The sequence below is a fragment of the Anoplopoma fimbria genome, chromosome 16, assembly GCF_027596085.1.
Source record: "Anoplopoma fimbria isolate UVic2021 breed Golden Eagle Sablefish chromosome 16, Afim_UVic_2022, whole genome shotgun sequence".
Lineage (NCBI taxonomy): Eukaryota > Metazoa > Chordata > Actinopteri > Perciformes > Anoplopomatidae > Anoplopoma > Anoplopoma fimbria.
Genome location: NC_072464.1, coordinates 9,831,604 through 9,849,938, shown reverse-complemented (window position 1 = coordinate 9,849,938; position 18,335 = coordinate 9,831,604). Strand labels below are relative to the sequence as shown.

At 40.6% G+C, this 18,335-nt stretch overlaps 1 protein-coding gene across 1 annotated transcript; it reads left to right on the top strand.

Moving 5' to 3' along the window:
• The first annotated feature begins 3,041 nt into the window (after positions 1-3,041).
• On the top strand, positions 3,042-18,081 carry pou2f1b (POU class 2 homeobox 1b). Its single transcript, XM_054615347.1, has 14 exons — positions 3,042-3,087; positions 10,117-10,182; positions 10,855-10,946; positions 12,885-13,064; positions 14,107-14,227; positions 14,354-14,442; positions 14,654-14,827; positions 15,015-15,151; positions 15,315-15,474; positions 15,630-15,809; positions 16,065-16,179; positions 16,282-16,591; positions 16,701-16,798; positions 17,374-18,081. Exons 1-14 carry the CDS (start codon positions 3,042-3,044, stop codon positions 17,613-17,615), a joined length of 2,010 nt encoding a protein of 669 aa, XP_054471322.1. The 3' UTR covers positions 17,616-18,081.
• The last annotated feature ends 254 nt before the right edge of the window (positions 18,082-18,335 follow it).

Sequence of the window (18,335 nt, the reverse complement as noted above, 5' to 3'; positions counted from 1 at the left end):
AATTTGTTGTGTGTGAGAGGGAACTAAGCTCTAACATCTCTACAAGGCTCCCAAAAAAACTGAACTTCTCCACATCGCCAATAATGACATTAGAAATATTCTGATACTTTGTGTAAGTAAAAGTATCAATATGCAATACATTATAAGTGAAACTCCTATGTTCAAAATCCTACTTACGGAAAGTACAAAAGTATTTACAGCAAAAAAAATGGTGGAGTATCCAGATTAAAAGTACTCGTTCTGCAGAGAAGGTTGATAGAACCTATTGCTTCAATATGTAAAAAGCAGTTGAATGTTGTAGTTTGGTAGTTTAATCCAGAGGTCCCCAACCTAAGGGTTTGTTCCCTTCCAAAGGGTCACAAGAAAAATCTGAGGGGTCGTGAGATCATAGTTGGGGGTTGGAAAATAGACAAAAAGAAGTTCTTCTACAAACATTCATGTACTTAAAAAAAAAATCTAAAATCTTTGCTATTTTGTGAAATATTGGATATGAGTCTCAAACAGTTTATTTAATTAAGGCAACTCATTAACATCTGAATTAGGCAAGGAGACCCCAATTACACTGTTTTTTGTGGGCTGTCAGAATAAATATTGTGATTAAATGGATTAATCTTCATCAATAAGTTGTATTTTATCAGCTTTTTTAAAAAGTAAAAGCTTAATTTGATTGATTAATTGGGACAAGTACAACAATTCTCTCTTAATTGTAGTGGGTTAGAAGTATAAAAGTAGCATAAAATGTAAATAAACTGGGGAAGTAACTAGAAAAAATATATACTTAAGAACAGTACTTTATTTAATGTACTTGTTACTTTCCACCACTGTTTTAAAATCCTTCTGTGATTCAATAAATATAAGGTGAAGTAACGAATGCTTCTGTAAATTTTGTGATAAGATTTGAATAAAGTATGAAAACATGACAATGACTGTTTTTGGCTGGTATATATATTTATATATTTATATATATATTTATATATATAATGTTTTTATCTATTTCCATACTTTTTTTATCTTACTTTCCAATAATTATGTATGGTATGAAAATTAATTAGCAGACTTTCACAAGCTGAGCACTGCCAGATTAACCTGTTGAGGGACCCGAGGCAAACATTAGCTGTGGTTCCCTATTAACCCCCTGTGTGTTGTGTAGGTGCCCTGTTGCCTCTCATCATTTACAGTGCTCACCGTAGACTACACATAATAACTTCAATACAAACTAAGAAACTAATTAATACTCCTATGCTAGAATAATACTAACTGGCAAAAGGTTTTCCGTGCGTTGCTTTATAGGTTTTTTCTTTCTGACTTTTGTATTTATAAGCACATATTCAGCAAAAGAATAAGCTTATTAAACTGAATTTTGGAACCATCACAACACAGGGCTACATCATAAGGTAGGCCAATTAATGAGAATTGATATGGAACATTTGTGGTGCAAATTTGCTATTAATGAAATCACCAAAACCAAGTGGCATGCAGTGAACGGGGGCCTGCCCCATAAACCGGTTGGTAATCAACCCTTATCGATTGGTGGGATCAATATTAAAGACCAAGTCTGCACTTATTTTTGTCGGTGTTACACCGTTTTTGCTTGGTGGTGCAACTGAAGTGCAAGTTCATTTCAAAATACTATTTCATTACCTTGTAAAAATGACTTTCATGAAAAAATTATTGCAAACTGATGTTCACTGAGATGTTTGAACAACTTATTAAAACATTTAACCCACATGCAGTTATACCGTACATACAAACTGTTTATAATGTTTGGTTCATAACACATTGTAATATTTTATAACACATTACTATGTAGTTGTAAGCAGATGCAAGAACATATAATGTAATTCTTATTATAAGCAGTTATTATAATTGTATTTAAGCAGTAAATAAATGATTGATAACACAGTAAAACATAGCTCGAACAAATGCGTATATAGTGTTATAAAACATTTATTATGTCTACAGCTCATTCAAATGTAGGTTTAAAACAAATAAAATATATACTCAAAACTCGTGAAAAGATGAGCTTGAAAATTCATTCTTGTCTTTAAAAAAAACTGAATGGGGACGTAATGTTATAGGTTATTTTGGTATAAACAGTGCAGATTAATGAGCAAAATGCAGGAAGTGGCTTGGGATAAAGGAAACGTGTCCCCACTTCACATCCTTTCATTTTAGAGAAGTGAAATTTTCTTTTCTCTGGTCAACACAAGGTCAACAGATCATTATATATGATATCTATTATGCTTTTTTCTTTTACAGGATGGATGAAAAATTACATTAATTGCTTTCTGAATTTATATGAGCATGTGCAAGTATGCAGCAAGGATACTTCCCTTAGCATATAGGCTTCATAGAAGAACCAAAGATTACAAATTACAAAAACACTTAAAAAGAAAACCACAACTTACTACTGCAATTATTCCACAAAGCTTAATGCTTCTTTAAGATAAAACGTTTTTAAATATCATCAAAATATCAGTCCAAAAAACAAGCAAACCTATATTTCTTGCCAAAAATAGAGTTCCTGTTAGTTTTACTCATCTGGAGTAATACTACTTAATTATTTGTGGGTACAATTAGCTCATAACTCTTATTGTTGTCTAAATATCTGGTTCAGAATCACAGATAGAGATGGTGATGGTGACATGAAACCTAAAGATTGAGGGTCATTGTCTTACAGTTTACAGAAAAAAAAAACATTTTAATGCTTATTTTCTGTCTGTGTAAATAAATGTGACTTAAAACGGGTACTAAGTGTATTTTGAGGGGCTGTATTGTCAGAGACAACAGCAGCCTACATGTGGTCCGGCTTCGACCTTGCTGGATCTTTCGGGTCCGCCCATGTCCCCTTCAGTCTAAACCCACAGAGTAAGAAAAGTTAGATGATTATTTAAGTATGTAAAATAACCCGCAGACAACAACAACAACAACACACACACACACACCCACAACTCCGGCGCGTGTGCGTTTGTGTGTGCGTGTGTGTATGTGTGAGTGGCACTGGTAGGCTCAGGGCTGGGATTTTGGGTTAAATATTCAAAATGGCGGACGGAGGAGCAGCGAGTCAAGATGAGAGTTCAGGACCAGGTAATGATTACAGCATTTTACATATTCATACTCATATTCAAACTGTCTTACTCGCAATTTATGATAAACGGAGCACAGATGAAATGCAGATGGACCCGCGGAGGAGGACGGTGTTCAGCGCCGGTTCACACTCAGCCAGCTGTACTTTGACAGAGGAGGAACCGAGCGATGCGGTGCGACGGCAAATGACATGGAAACATGCCTCCCCCCTTTGTGTGATTAGACGGCCGTACGCCGCTACATATTCATACCTCCGTCGACAAATACAGTTTAGCATATTTTATTAGTAATCGCCGACGTGACTCCGGTTCATATGTGACACATGTAGAGATCTCGCTAACGCAATCTGGTTGAAGTGAGGGTGCTAGCGGGGCTAGCGTTAGCCTCTGCTGCTAACGCTGGGCTTTGTGTTGATGCACAGCTTTAGAGAGAGGTTTGCATATTCATGTCGGCTAGCCGGGCAGAGGCTGCGCTGCTGCTGCTGCTGCTGCTGCTGGTTGTTGTTGTTGTTGTTGTTGTAGTTGTTGTTTTTTTTTTTCTTCCCCTATGTGCTGTTTGGAGGGAATAAATGAAAATGGGGCAAAGCTTTGTGTTTCTGTGTTGGATGCACGGTGTCAGCTCGGCGTGTTTTCCCCTCAGCCTTTTGTGCTCGGCGGAGCCTCGGCAGCCTGTTGTGTTATTCATGCGGGCCTGACGGAGCCGGAGAGTTCAGCTCAGCCCGTCCACCGGCGAGGAGCTGGGGCTCACAGCCACTGTGTGTATATATATATATATATATATATATATATATGTATATATGTGTATATATGTATGTATAATGGCTGAAGTGTTGGTAAAACCTGCTCTCGTGTGTGCACATGTTAAGCGGCTAACTGGCTAACTTGCCTCCTCTAACTTGGTCCTTTGGTTCAACTTTACGTCAGAGTTCATACTTATTGAGATGAAGGATAATAACACTATTGTGGCTCTTTAATGATACGTTAGTTGCGTTGTTTTCTCGTCGCCAGTTTCAAAGTTATGAATACAGTTTGGTTGAAGTTGTGTTGAGCACTTTTTCTACTTGGAGTGGGAGTCGTCTGTTCATCCATCTCATTAGAATATTTAATTTATTCCGTCAACTTTTCATTGACTGAGCAGTTTTGAAAACTTTTTTTTAAAATCTATAAAGGCCTTCGTTGTGGCAGGAGTTTTGATCGAGTCTGTCTGGGCTGAATACAAAGATTGTACCTGTGAATCCCCCCCCAAGGCACAGGGAGGGGTGGGGAGGCCCACTTCCGGAAAGCACAATAATAACAGGCAAGGCATTCTTACTATTCACTCTGTCGGTTACATGGCCGGGCAAGACACAGCTTGATGGCACTGTTTTCCTTCACTCTGAGTAGTTCAGTCTGCCATTTAGGTTACTTTAAAAGTGTTGTAGTTTCTCTACAGAGGATGGGTTTTTTTATTATCTGTCATACAAGAATCTTTATGTTTTTACTAGACAGCTCAAGTTGCTTTTAAACAAAAGTTAATGTAAGAGTAAATAGATGGTTATGATTTGTTTGAACCATTTGTCTCTATTTTTTTAAATCAATTACAGAGGGCTTATGTTATTGTGACATACCTATCTTTGCATGCCAAACAGATTATTGAAAGGACCCACAGTTTCTTTGCTTATTTTTTTTTTTTTTTTACAATCAAATTCACCTGTATGTCTTATACAATTTAGATTACATTCCCTGTGATACAAATACACTATATTCATACCCTCCCTGCATTGTTCTGAGAATCATAGGGTAACTTTGCCTACAGTATCAATAGGTTTCCAAGAGAGATATGAAACTAAATTATTTCCTTTATCTAAAGCCAAGCCAGGAAAATGAGTTTGTTAGCATATTGTGAAATACAGTATATCCATTGTCTGGAAATAGGCTCACTTCTTAAAAAATATAAAATGAAGGCATTAAACTAGGCTTCTTAAAGAACAGACAAGAAATAATTCGGTCATCCTCACACTTAGGCTACTTTTCTCATTTAATCAGTTTTTCAGTCCCACTCTCATTCCAGCCTTGTAGTTCCATCATGAATATTCATTAATGTAAACACAGTTGTTATGAATAATGCATCACTCGCAGTAATAAATTCAGGACATGCCATCTCAAAGTACTGAGAAGGCCTCCATGAAGGCTCAGACAAGCTTTTTCACTGTGGAGGAAGAACATCATAACTAATCAGAGTTGTGTGGTGTGCTCAAAACAGATAACTACTTTTTTCTGGTTATCTGCAGTCAAGTGCCCAAATTACCTTTTAGGGATATAGCAACATAAAGCTGACATTTAGCTGAAGATCGGCCATTATCTCTAAAAACAGGGTTTCTTCAACACAAATAACAACATACTAAAGTGTTGGTTTAAATAAGGCTTTATATGTTAACTAATGGAAAAGGCACATGTATGGAATCCTTTTTTTTTTTTTTTTTTTTTTTTTTTTTTTAGAGGAAATACCTATAGGTACAACAAGTGAGGATACATGATGAGATGCGAGGCCTTCACGAAAAATAGACCCAGAGATTCTCATGATTGGTGGATGCTTTTGCCATGTTGTCCCCTTAGACTCTCTTGTGTCTCCCACAATTAAGATCACTTATTAACATTTGCCAGAATTTCATGAAAAGCCTTTATGTTGCAGAGTTTAGAACATTCATTAGATATTCCGTCTAACAAAAATGTTGTTCTGCAGTTGCAATTATGTGCCCTGTTTATATAAATGAGGCAAAAGTGGGAGAGTTTTGCAGTAAACAAACAGCCAGGGTATCCGGTAAAATCCGAAACGATGTGCAGTTGAAACACACACCACTTAAATAACCAGCCGTTAATGCTAGTACCAGCTACCTATATGAGGAGTTTATATGTTAATTCAGACCGCCTGCACCATGAAACTGTAGCAGTGAATCATGGCTAACCCCTGCATGTGCTGTTATGAAGTAGTTGAACATTCCTCCTCTCCACTCCCTAGAAATTTCACTTTAATTTAGTTAGATTAAATTTTCCACCTGGCCTATAGACATTTGGCTAATGACCACCCAAGAGATACCACTGCAGCTTACAGTGGTGTTAGCTGCATCACCCCTTATCAAATTACACCGCACTGTATTTTGTTCATGCTTGGCCTTAGTCCAGTGTTGCTGTTTGTACCATCTGTCGTAAGATTGCGCTGGTTTAAGACAAATATTAAAGGTCATTTTAAATACTTTGGGTATTCATGTTGATTCTGCTCTAACCAGGAAGCTTAATGTTTTTTTAGGTTGTTAATTCCCTCAAATTGAAAGATTATCTGTCGTGACCATACATCCCGATCGTCCCAAAATTGCCTCATGCTCAGACTGGTCTTGATAAGGAAAAGTGGTCTTGATACATTCTGTGTTTTAAGACGAAGAATATAGGTAGGAGGGCAGAATGTGGATGTGCTAATTAAGTTTTGCTCTGTCTCATGTTGAATCTCTCCGCTCACATTAATCGCTCTGCAGTATTCAGCCAGCCTATCCCTTATTACAGTGCTAATGAGATCTCTTTTTAACATTCTCTTCGCAGGATATTTGTGTAAGGCATTGTTCCACAGCAGGGTTTTGCAAACCGTTCAACCAAGTAACTGTACATGTGTTGGAGTGCACTGCTGATTAGTGCCTTTTGAATTCACTTTTCCTTTTGTTTATTCATTTGTTTGCATTATGTGATTGGTGAAAGATGGTCCCCTTCCAGATTTTTTAACACTGATGTGACATCTGTATGGCTCTTAAAGTGTCCATCTTGTTAAACAGTGGTCTTTACTTTAACCAAACACTGTGTTGTTTGAAGAGATCAACAGTGAGAGTTTTAGTAATGCAGTGTTTGTTTATTGCAAACAGGAGTACTTTGGCATGTAGCAGAACTAGAGAATACTTAACATATTTTAGTTGTAACTTACAATGTGAGGATAAGGCTGCTTTACTTTGACATAATAAACATTTGTTCAGAACAAGGCATCAGTGTCACCTTTTTAATATTTCATAGCCTTAACAGATAGTCCAAAAAACCATAACCAGGGGAATTACTTAATATTTAATACATTGGTAGTTATAGACACATAAATAGTATTACAAATTGGTGTTAGGCTGATCTTTAGTTATTTTTATTACCATCAATGAACTACCAGTTACAATAACCTATTGCACATTTATAACACCACTAATTTGTGTCAGAGTTTGTGAAACCGAGGTAGCGTGCGAGCAAAAAAAATTGAAATAAACATTTAAAAGTAATGAGAAAATGGTTGAAACATCTAATTCCTGCCTCACCAAGTGGTAGTCAAACGCACTGAAAAAAGAAAACGGGGACCAATCATAATCGACAAGGATAATTATGTGTAGTAAATAATGTCACAACATCCACTTTTCTTTTTTAACCAAAAATATCCATTTGTTCAAGTCCCTCAATTTTGTGGATTCTCTTTGTTTCTGTGATGTGTATCATAATAAACCAAATATCTTTTACTTTGGACTGTTTGGCGGACATAGAAGCATTTTTTTAAGATTCCATTTTATAGACCGATCAACAGGCAGAGACTTCACGATGCAGTCCTATTTAATTATGTTAGTTAACATCCTGTTTAAATAACCACATTTTGAACATGAGGAGTGTTGATGAAGCGGTTCCTACAGACCAGGAACCACCACTGGTTCCTGGTCTGTAGCTGAGCTTGATATAAGCATGCTGCTGTTTACAAACCGCTGCCTGCATTGCTTAGTGACTGAAGGCCTGCCCTCACATTACATTACATTACATTACAGTCATTTAGCAGATGCTTTTATCCAAAGCGACTTACAGGAAGTGTATTCAACATAGGTATACGTTCTCATTATGCTGATAAAGGTCTGTTTGTTTTTCAGTACGTTCTGTGTTGACGCTACCGTGCCCTCTTGGCATTGTTTGATCTGGTCAGCTAGTATGCAAATGCCTTTCGTCAGGCGGCGGGATAAGTGAAGATAAGATAAGATAAGATAATCCTTATCCCGCAGCGGGGAAATTTGCAGGTTTACAGCAGCATAGAGTAAAGTCCACACAAGAGACATAGTAAAGAAAGACAAGATAAAAATAAAAAAAACAAGTATTATAAATAAGCAATAAAAACAGTAGAAAAACAACAATAACTGAAATATAATATTTACAGACCGAAAAAACTATTTTAACTATTATTGCAAGAAGAAGTTGATGAGAGCTTTATGCAGGAGCAGTTGTTGTGGATTTAGTTGGTAAGCCCCGTCCCCTGTAGACCACAATACAGCCATGCATTACTGTCCAGTCATTCTGATTCACTGGACACCAGTGCAGCACCATAGCAAGGCTGGTTCCCTGCTGTATTAACTCCAAGAGCATGTTGGAAATGAATTTAAAAGGGCTCCGAAATGAAATACTAATGGAATGTAAAGCTAATCTAAATATGCTAATCCCCAAACACTTCATAAACATAGACGGCAACAGACCGCCACCCACCCTCTGTAGCCGCTCGCTGAGGAATGCTTTAGCCACAGGGGGTCTAGCCGTAATGACAGGCTTGCGGTAGATTAATGTGGAGTTATTTATTTCCGATTGAACGAGTCCCCCTCCAACTCAAACCCCCCCTTTTAGCAGCTAGGCCTGGTCTCCATGACTCCTGGAGATACTCGGAACGAGCAGTCTGAGACGTTCTATTAATGCGGTCCGCCTTGCTTACATGTCCATACCACTGCCGACAGGCCTCACATTGCATTATGGGATATCTTCAGCCCTTTACCTGCTCTTAGCTAATTACTTTTTTAGCCGTGCACTCGCTCAATAATTGGTCTTGTGCTGCTGCCTCCCCTCCCTGTGCTGCGCCAAGTGCTAGTTTGAGCACTTTTTCCCCCCCGTCTCTGTGTCGTCCTTATTCTCCTGTTTTTTTATCGTCCTCCAAAAGCCATCCAATTAATATGCTAATGAGCTGATAAATATTTATAGGGGTTTAAATTATGCAGAAAGCTTTCAGAGCCCGGTGTGAAATGCGTCGCTCGCAGGACTTCAAAGCCTTGCATTGCTAACGAGGTAGGGGCAGATTTGCATACGGCTTTAATCAGCTGAATACTGATTATGCTTCATTATAGAGTTAGAGATGGGGAGGGGGGGGGGGAGCAGTTGGAGGAGGCCGCCGCCAGCTGCACTTGTCGTTTGTTTCATTCCAGCAAGAGAGGTTGAACTTTTTCAGAAGTAGAGACAATCTTGGCACAAGAGGGAGGGAGGGAGGAGAGAGAGAGAGAGAGAGAGAGAGAGAGAGTGAGTGCAAAGTTGGCACTGTAAAAGGGAGAGGGGCAGCAGAGCTATAAGGAAAGAAAAGAGTGCAGAGGAGGAGAGAAAGAGGGAAGGAGAGCTGTTTGCCTAAACCCTGTTGGCTTTCCCAGTGTGCGTATCCTGGCGTTGTTCACTGAACCGTGTGGCGGACAGTGCCGCTGTGTCTGTGTGTAGTTCTGGTTGTATTGAACTCTGCTCGCTGCTGACCAGTGGAGAGTGAAGAGTGGGAGGAGGAGGAGGAGGAGGAGGAGCAGAGTGCCGGACGCTCTGTCGGTGGGTTTGCCCGGCAGAGGCAATTTTCCATGATAGTTTCTGCAGCCATGCTGGAAAACACAGTTGGAGCAAGAGCGGGTGAGTTTTCAGTGAGGTTGTGATGGAGCTCAGCTGGGTTTTGTTGTTGCTCGGCGTCCCTGCGTGAAATGTAAAAAGGGTTGACCCGATACCCTTTGTGTTAAATGTTACGTTTATTGCATTAATGTGACAGTTATTGTGTCATTTTCACTGTAAATGCAGTGGGTTTGTGTTGGTGGATTAGCTCATTAGTGTTGACAGAAATGTTACTGCAGAATAGGAATGTCATGCAATTATGGGATATACTCAGTTGACAAAAATGAGAGTGCTCCAGAAGTCATCGAGACACGGTTGTTGTGTTTTTACCGGCAGTGGGTGTGAGTTTGTCTCACTATCTGTCTCTGTCCGGCTCTTCCAGATGCTAAAGTGAAAAATCAGTCAGAAACTACTAAATGTGCAATGGAAAGTGGTGACAGGAACACCGGTGAGTGACCTCCAGCTTTTTCAATTTATTTTGCTTTTTCCCCTAATGGGACAAAAATCAGGCTGCAGAGCTTTACCTCCTCATTCAACAGGTTTCAAATTCAGAAAAGACTCAGTACTGTGGCCACCTCTGCATTATTGACTCATTAAAAACAGACATGGCAGCGTTTCCAAAATCCTTGTTAGCGGTCCTCTTTGTCAAAGAGTTTACGTCACAGAGCAGTTTCCCTCACTTGTGCCTATTGAATATCACTAATTTGCTCTGTGTCAGTGCTTCAGTGATTCTGTGATACACATTATCGAACTCGGGGTGAACATCGTAGATACAGTGCTCATATTTGTATTCCTACTGTGTAATACTGTGTTAAGTCAATATTAACGCTTGCAATTTTAGGTGTTGTTAATATTGAAATTCTGCGATGATTCACCAACCAAATTCATGCAGCTGTGTAAGGACTTTGCATCTTAATCACAGCTGTTCTCTCCACCTGAGAGCAGTTTGTTCTACTTAAGCATGCTTCCACAGGTTCATTGTGACCTTCTAGTATTTTGCTCCTCATTTCTGTGTTAAAATAACAAGAGCGTGAATTATGTCACCAATTAAACCACAATGAAAAAGCATGTTCTCTGTTCCTCTGACAGCATGTTTCATTAACTGTGTTTCTATCCTCAGGAATCCAAATCAATGGGTTCGACTTTCAGAGACAGATGGTGCCAACCACAAGTGCAATCACTAATGCACATGCACAAGCCCTCCTCCAACAGGTAACACATGATGCACACCATCACACACTTTACCATAACTGACTTTTTTTGTTGTCCTGCTTTAGTGGAAGGAGTCTTAACAGATCATGTTTTGGTGTAATTACACATCTTAATTGTAGTTTTACAGTGAAATTAGGTTCTGAAGTTTGAACAGGAGTATGCTTATCTGCACTCGCATATGCACAAGCAGAAAGAGTTCATTTAAATGAGCCAGGCTCTCCCTGTGTCGCCAGGCAACACGGCAGATTAATCAACCCTGTATGCTAATTAGCTGCTCTGCGGTTGCTCGGAAACAGATGGCGGAGAATATGCAAATCTATGCAGAATTTACATGCACTGCATAACAGTTATTTTAATTAGCATCTCAACTCTTCCCCTCCCTTCCCACTCACTCTCCCTGTCTCTGAAGGCTGCAGCACATTTAAATACCCCCTCTCTCACTTCCTTTTTAATTCAAATGCCTCTCTCTGCTCAAACACTAAAGGCTCATTCTCAGAAAGCCACTCAGGTAGCACAAAGATTTCATGTTTAATCGTTTTTTTATTTTACTGTTGTGCTTGGTTTATTTAGACTGTGCCTCTTGGTCTGAATTAAACATACTTTCAAATTGCGTTCAATGAAAACATTTTGGATCTTTGGAACTATGGCTTAGTTGACCACAATTCTCAGTTCCACCTGTAGGAAGATTTCTCCTAAGCCTCCCTCTTTGCTTCACCTCCACTAGTCTAAGTCGGAAGACTCGAGTGCTCTTCCGACCTCCGTCCAGCAGAGCGTATTGCCTCAAACCCAGCTAATGTTGGCGGGGGGACAGATTGCAGGAGTAAGTGGCCGGTTGCCTCATTGCTTTCAGTTAAAACTTAAATCCTAGCCATGCATCCGGGGTGACACCTCAACATGATCAACCCTCGCTGAAAGATTGGGTGAAGATATGACTGCTTGCCCTGATTCTGTGGCTTCTGCGTCTGCCTGTTCATCCCAGTGACTGCTGGGCAATGTCCAAATTCTTCCGTCACAGAAAATGGAGGGATGGGTTTGGACATAGCCTTGATGTGTCTGTACACTCATGATCAGGCCAACCGCATCGACACATTCCATATCCATCCATGTTCTCCCGGGGGCCATGCTGTAGTTGAGACAACCGGCGGTGTTGAATGCGGCTGCTATTGTGCTATGCTGGAGTGAATGTTTACCGTGCATGTGGATTTGAGTTTGAACAGGGCATCAAAAAGCTTTTTTGCACTTGTGCCTTTTCTCCGCTGCATGAGTCTTCTCTCCATTTGCCTGTCTGGACTCATATTAGTGTTGCCACAACAACTTTGATACCCTTAAGAAAAGTGAAATTCAATAGGAAAGTGAAGAGAAACAGTCAGAGCATTGACCTAATAGCATGATGGGGAACTCACTTCAGTATATTTCTGTAAAGGTGTGTGCACACAAAATAATAATAATAATAATAAAGTAAAAGAGAAATTAGACTAGACCACACTGCAGTCTAATTCATGACATTAAATTGGAGCAGCCATTTAAGCCATTCCACCTGTTGTTGATAAAACTGGAGCAAGGCAGAGATAAGTTAAGAATTTATTTTATTGCACTTAATTGAGATCGATCCCTAACCATCATGTCAAGACCAGATTTTTGGAATATCACATTGTGGTATTGTCGTTATCTTTACGTTAAATATATAACCTTTTCATGGATATCAAAGCCAAAACTCTTGAGTATTGTGACAACACTAACTCATCCGTTCTCTGATATAACATAAAAAACTGATTTCCTTAAACGCTAATTAAATTCTCTTATCTTTCTGTGTCCCCGCTCTCTTTCTGACCTCCTATCACGACTGCGTCCCTTTGTCTCTCTCTCTGCCTGCCCACCTCTCTCTATGTCTCTATGTCTCTCTCTCTCTCTCTCTCTCTCTCTCTCTCGGATCCTCAGTTGACCCTGACCCCAGCGCAGCAGCAGATGTTGATCCAGCAGGCCCAAGCTCAGCTCCTGGCTGCAGCCGTGCAGCATTCGGCCAGCCAGCAGAACAGCACCACTGGGGCCAGCATCTCGGCCTCCGCAGCTACACCCATCAGCCAGCTGCCCCTGTCACAGCCCATCCAGATCGCCTCTGTAAGATACAATCACCCATGTTTCTGTTTCTGCTGTGCTTCTGCAATTTTTTTTTTATATTTGGACAAAAATCACAGCCCTGAAAAGGTTTAGCATGAAGCTGACTGTCTAATTTAGATAGTTTTAATTCTGTTTTAGTCAATTGATTTTTACAGTTGGGCTTTGTTTCCACATGGCTCTGTAAGCACATATGGCAGTCAACCCGGAAGATCGGCGATATGTTTGCAATACTCCTCCTTCAGTTTCTTTTCCGGCCTGGAATTTGCCTGGTATACGTTGAATATAGTCAAATTGGAATTAAAGTAGCTCTATTTAAACCGTTTAGTAAGAGAAAAGTTTTACATCATATATAGCTTACATCGTTAGCATAGTATCTGTGCAAGACTGTGTATTATACTTGATTACAGACACAAGACAAAACGGTGGAAACAAGGCGCCATTTTCGAAGCAATACAGGACTTTCAGTATCTGTAATTTCTTTAACTTCATAATTGTTTTTTTTTATACCGGTACTGTTGATGTTTTGTTATTACTTGAATCAGCTGCTGACTGACTGAAATGTGGATTATATGGAAATAATAACAAAATATAAATAACTCGTGTATGGTTTCAGACTAGACAAACTAACGAAAAACATGGCTGACTATCTGTGGTAATGGCTCTGGCCAGAATATTTGTAATGACAGTAGAGCATTGTTTTTCTTTTCTCCACATGAATACATACAGCAGCACTGGACTGAACTATATTACCCCCAACAACTAAATACAAATTCAACAGTGGTCGGTATATAATATTTACTCCCCTAATTGACATATCCTGTGCATCATAATAAAATGATTAGAATCACAACAATGTAATTTTTGCAAAAAAAAAAAAAAAAAAACCAACAAATATTGGTATGTGTGTTTTACAGTAGTAATTGTGGCACAGCAAAACTCAGGATGCTGAAGTAACAGTCACAATGCTCTGGTGGTGTGCTGTGTCATAAACGGCTAAATTCTCGACATGAATGTAGTGATAATTCTTTCTTTTTTCTTGCAGCAGCTACAGCCGCAGAATCTTAGTCTGCCTCAGTTTGTTCTGGTGCAGCCCGGCCACCCGATCGCCACACTACAGCAGCCTGCTCAGTTCATCATCTCACAGCCAACGCAGGCCCAACAGGGTGAGTGAAACACCTGCCTAGTTTGATTTGCATGCAGAATTAAGATAAGATATGTACATTTCATATATTTGATTGTTATCAAAGCATTCTTTTTTTATCTTAACTACCATGTCTTTCGCTCCGTAGGCATATTGCAAGCCCAGAGTCTTCTAAATCTACCTCAAAGCCAAGCTAACCTCCTGCCGACTCAACAAAGCATTACCCTTGCAACTCAGGTTGGTAATGATGCAAACAAACTCGGAAAAATGTGTGTCAGTTCTGCTGTTGTTGCGTCAACTGTAAACCAGGTGTTTTGAATAGTATCACATCACAAATCAAACGTTTATTAATATATTTGGTGCATTTTGTTTTTACTACTTGTATTTGTCTACATTTGCAGACTCTTTCTTAACCCAAATAACAATTTCATTCTATATTTTGCTGCAGCCTGCCACTCCAACCCGCACAACAGCAGCCACACCTATTCAGTCCCTGCCCCACAGTCAGACACCACCCAAACGGTTGGACACCCCCACCATGGAGGAGCCCAGCGATCTGGAGGAACTGGAACAGTTTGCCAAGACCTTCAAACAGAGGCGCATCAAACTGGGCTTCACACAGGTTTGTGTAACACTGAATAGATTAATTGATCCACGCTGTGTCCGTGATTGTAAGATTAGCATTTTCCAAGTTCCAATTTTTTTTCCCCCCCTGGGTATTTTTCAATTCATAGTGTATAGACCAATACTTAACTCATATTATAGGTGAGTCTTTACGAAAAGCTTTCTGTTTCCCTCCTTCTCACCAGGGGGACGTTGGCCTGGCCATGGGGAAGCTTTATGGAAACGACTTCAGCCAAACTACCATCTCTCGCTTTGAGGCCTTGAATCTGAGCTTTAAGAACATGTGCAAACTCAAGCCATTGCTGGAGAAGTGGCTCAATGATGCAGGTTTGTCCCAGAACTTCCTCCGCACGAAGGCCAGAATGTTTGGATTGCTTGCATAGGGATTCTTTGCTGTCCTCTAATCTGTAATGAGCAAAGGGCAGCAATGGCTGTGCATCTTTACAGTGCCTTGTCTTTACCTCTCCTCCCTTCCTTTGTGTCGGTGCTGTTTGTGCAGAGAACCTGACATCTGACCAGTCCCTGTCCAGCCCCAGTGCCCTGGGCTCCCCGGGCATGGGCATAGAGGGGATCAACCGCAGACGGAAGAAGAGGACCAGTATTGAGACCAACATCCGAGTGGCCTTAGAAAAGAGCTTTCTGGAGGTTAGAAACTTAAATTCCTAAAGTTGACCATATTGATCTAAGCAGGGAAATTAAGTTCAAGCATACCTTTTTAAGTGTTAAATGAGTAAAATATGTACAGACAGTAGGCTCCTCAGTGCTCACAGGGCATCTCTGGCTTTTTTGCCCTCTTCCAGCAGAACCAAAAACCTACCTCTGAAGAGATCACCATGATCGCCGACCAGCTCAACATGGAGAAGGAGGTGATTCGGGTCTGGTTCTGCAATCGCCGGCAGAAAGAGAAGAGGATTAACCCCCCCAGCAGCGGATTAGGCAGCACCCCCATCAAAACCATCTTTACCCCCAGTAGCCCTTTGGTAAGGATGGACACATTCACGCTTCAGTGTTTTCTTCGTGGACCGTTTTCTAAAGTGTCTGTTCTGTTCCAGGATCTATTTAAGGATCTGTTAAACTTTTATTTTGAGGTTTACCGTGACATATGGATTTAGTTAATTGTTCTCTGGAATTGGCTACAATGCAAAAAGATTTATTATGTTTGTTTTGTAGCTGTAGCTAAATGTCACTATTACCACAGTAGCTCATTCAGTCCTCCCTCTTATTCTGTTGCCCAGGTGGCCAGCACAGCAAGCCTTGTGAGCAGTCCAACTATTAACACACCCACCACTCTGACTGTAAACCCAGTGATGCCTCTCACCAGCACCAGCGTCTCCAATTTGTCCTTCACAGGTGTGTACAGATGTGATCAACATGTGTGTTTGCCTTAATGAAAATGTGTCTAATCAAACTAAATTATAGAAATGGATGTTTTTCTGCCCCGGTTCCTCAAAGGCACGACAGTTGGAGCCACAAACACCGCATCCGTCATCTCCACTGCACCTATATTTACTACAGCCAGCTCTCCGTCTTTAAGTCCCTCGCCAACGACCATTCAGTCCTCGACCACAGATAGCAAGGTGCAGACCATCATCAACCAGACCCCGACATCCATAGCCACAACTTTAGGGACAGGTCAGGTGATGGTGGCATCAGGGCTGTCTGCGGCGCTGCAGGGTGCTCAGTTACCCAGCAGCTTCGCTGCTATGGCTGCTGCCGCTGGGCTCAACTCAGGACTGATGGCCTCCTCCCAGTTCACTCCGGGGTTAGTATAGGTTATGTTCAAATAAGTCCTCTGATTATTTCTACTATGGCGTTGACTCATGTGTTTAGGTGTCTTCTCTATTGATTTTAATGATCTTGTCTGTGTCCAGGGGGGCCCTGCTCAGTCTGACTGGCGGTCTTGGCAGCGCGCTGAGTCCTGCCCTCCTGAGCAACAGCACCTTGGCTACCATCCAAGGTGTGTATCAATGTATGTATAGCAAGTCTTTTTTCTCTGCAAACACATCCTCACAATATACACTCAATACAGTCCCAGTTTCACGGCCTGGTATGGAGGTGGGGTTCCTAAGCTTTTTGTGTATTGATAGTTTTGTTGCAGATTGTGTGTGTGTGTGTGTGTGAGTGTGTGTGTGTGTGTGTGTGTGTGAGTGAGACTAATCTAAAAATGTACAAAGACAACTATAAAAAAAGAGAATTCGTCATGATAACACATTGTTTGTGTAATTTGTTTAATTAAAGCAAAAGTGAGGCCAAAATCCCTTTGCATGTTAATTGCAATATAATTCAGGCCACGCCCACGAGGTTAATGGTGCTGAGAGAAAATAACTTCTGTGAGGGAAAAAAAGAATCCTGCTGAGAGATAATAAAGATTGATGATAAAACAAAAAGTCCCGCAGGGAGAGCAATAATTCAATTATACTATTTTTATGTATTTACTTTTGACTCATAAGGCAGGTTTGGTCCTCCACAAATTGAAAGTGATCCTAACTCTCCCGTCCCGTCGCTCTCCGTCTAAACACACCAACTCTCCCCTCTCCTCCACAGCTCTGGCTTCGGGTGGCCTCACTTCTCTGGACGGCAGCAACCTGCTGTTCGCCAACACTTCTGCCGGCACGCCGATCTTCCTGACCCCCCAGAACCTGTCGCTGCTCACCGGCACCCCCCTCAGTCTGGTGTCGGCCGGGCCGGGTGGGCTGCAGGTCACTGCTGATGCTCATCATCAAGCCACCACGGCTGCTGTGCCTGTGCAAGCCTCGACCATTACCACTGCCTCCAAGGCTCAGTGAAGCCAGTCGGGCTGCATCCTGAGTTAACGCCCTATTTCTTATGTCGTGCACTACTTTCACACCATGTAGGGAATAGGGAGGTCGTTTGATATAGGCTCTGCGCTTCACTAACCACCCCACATTCTTTCCACTGTATCTATCATTATTTAATCCTTTTGCTGCCACCAAAAAGAAAACAACCTCAAATGAGGTTGAGGTTGAGTTTTTATTTTTTTAGTTTGTTTCCTGTCGTTTCCTTTATGATTCTTGGATGTTGTTTTCCCACAAACAGTAGCCAGATGGACACTGTTGTTGGCCTGCCGCTCCTCGTGAACCTTGAAAAGTGTCCAGGAAGAAAAAGATATCCTCAGCACGATCAAGCTGTTCACGTTTTGTATATATATATAATATATACAGTATATATCCTCCTATTTCCAGGTCAGAATTTTGTCTGAAATACTTCTAACCAAAAACTTTAGGATTTTGCTCTTTTAACATTCAAACTAAACGATTTACTACTAATTTCATTATATTCATCATCACTAATGGGGATTTGTGTGTCACCCCTTCTTTAATTAACTCTTTTGGGTTTTTTGGACAGGCGTTGACGTAAATCATATCAAAGTTTTATTGTAGAGACTTTTTTTTTTTTTTTTAATTTCATTTGTCTTTGCAGTCTATCCTTTTTTTTTTTTTTTTTTTTTTTTTTTTTTTTTTACATTTTCAGAACTTTGTAAGTCT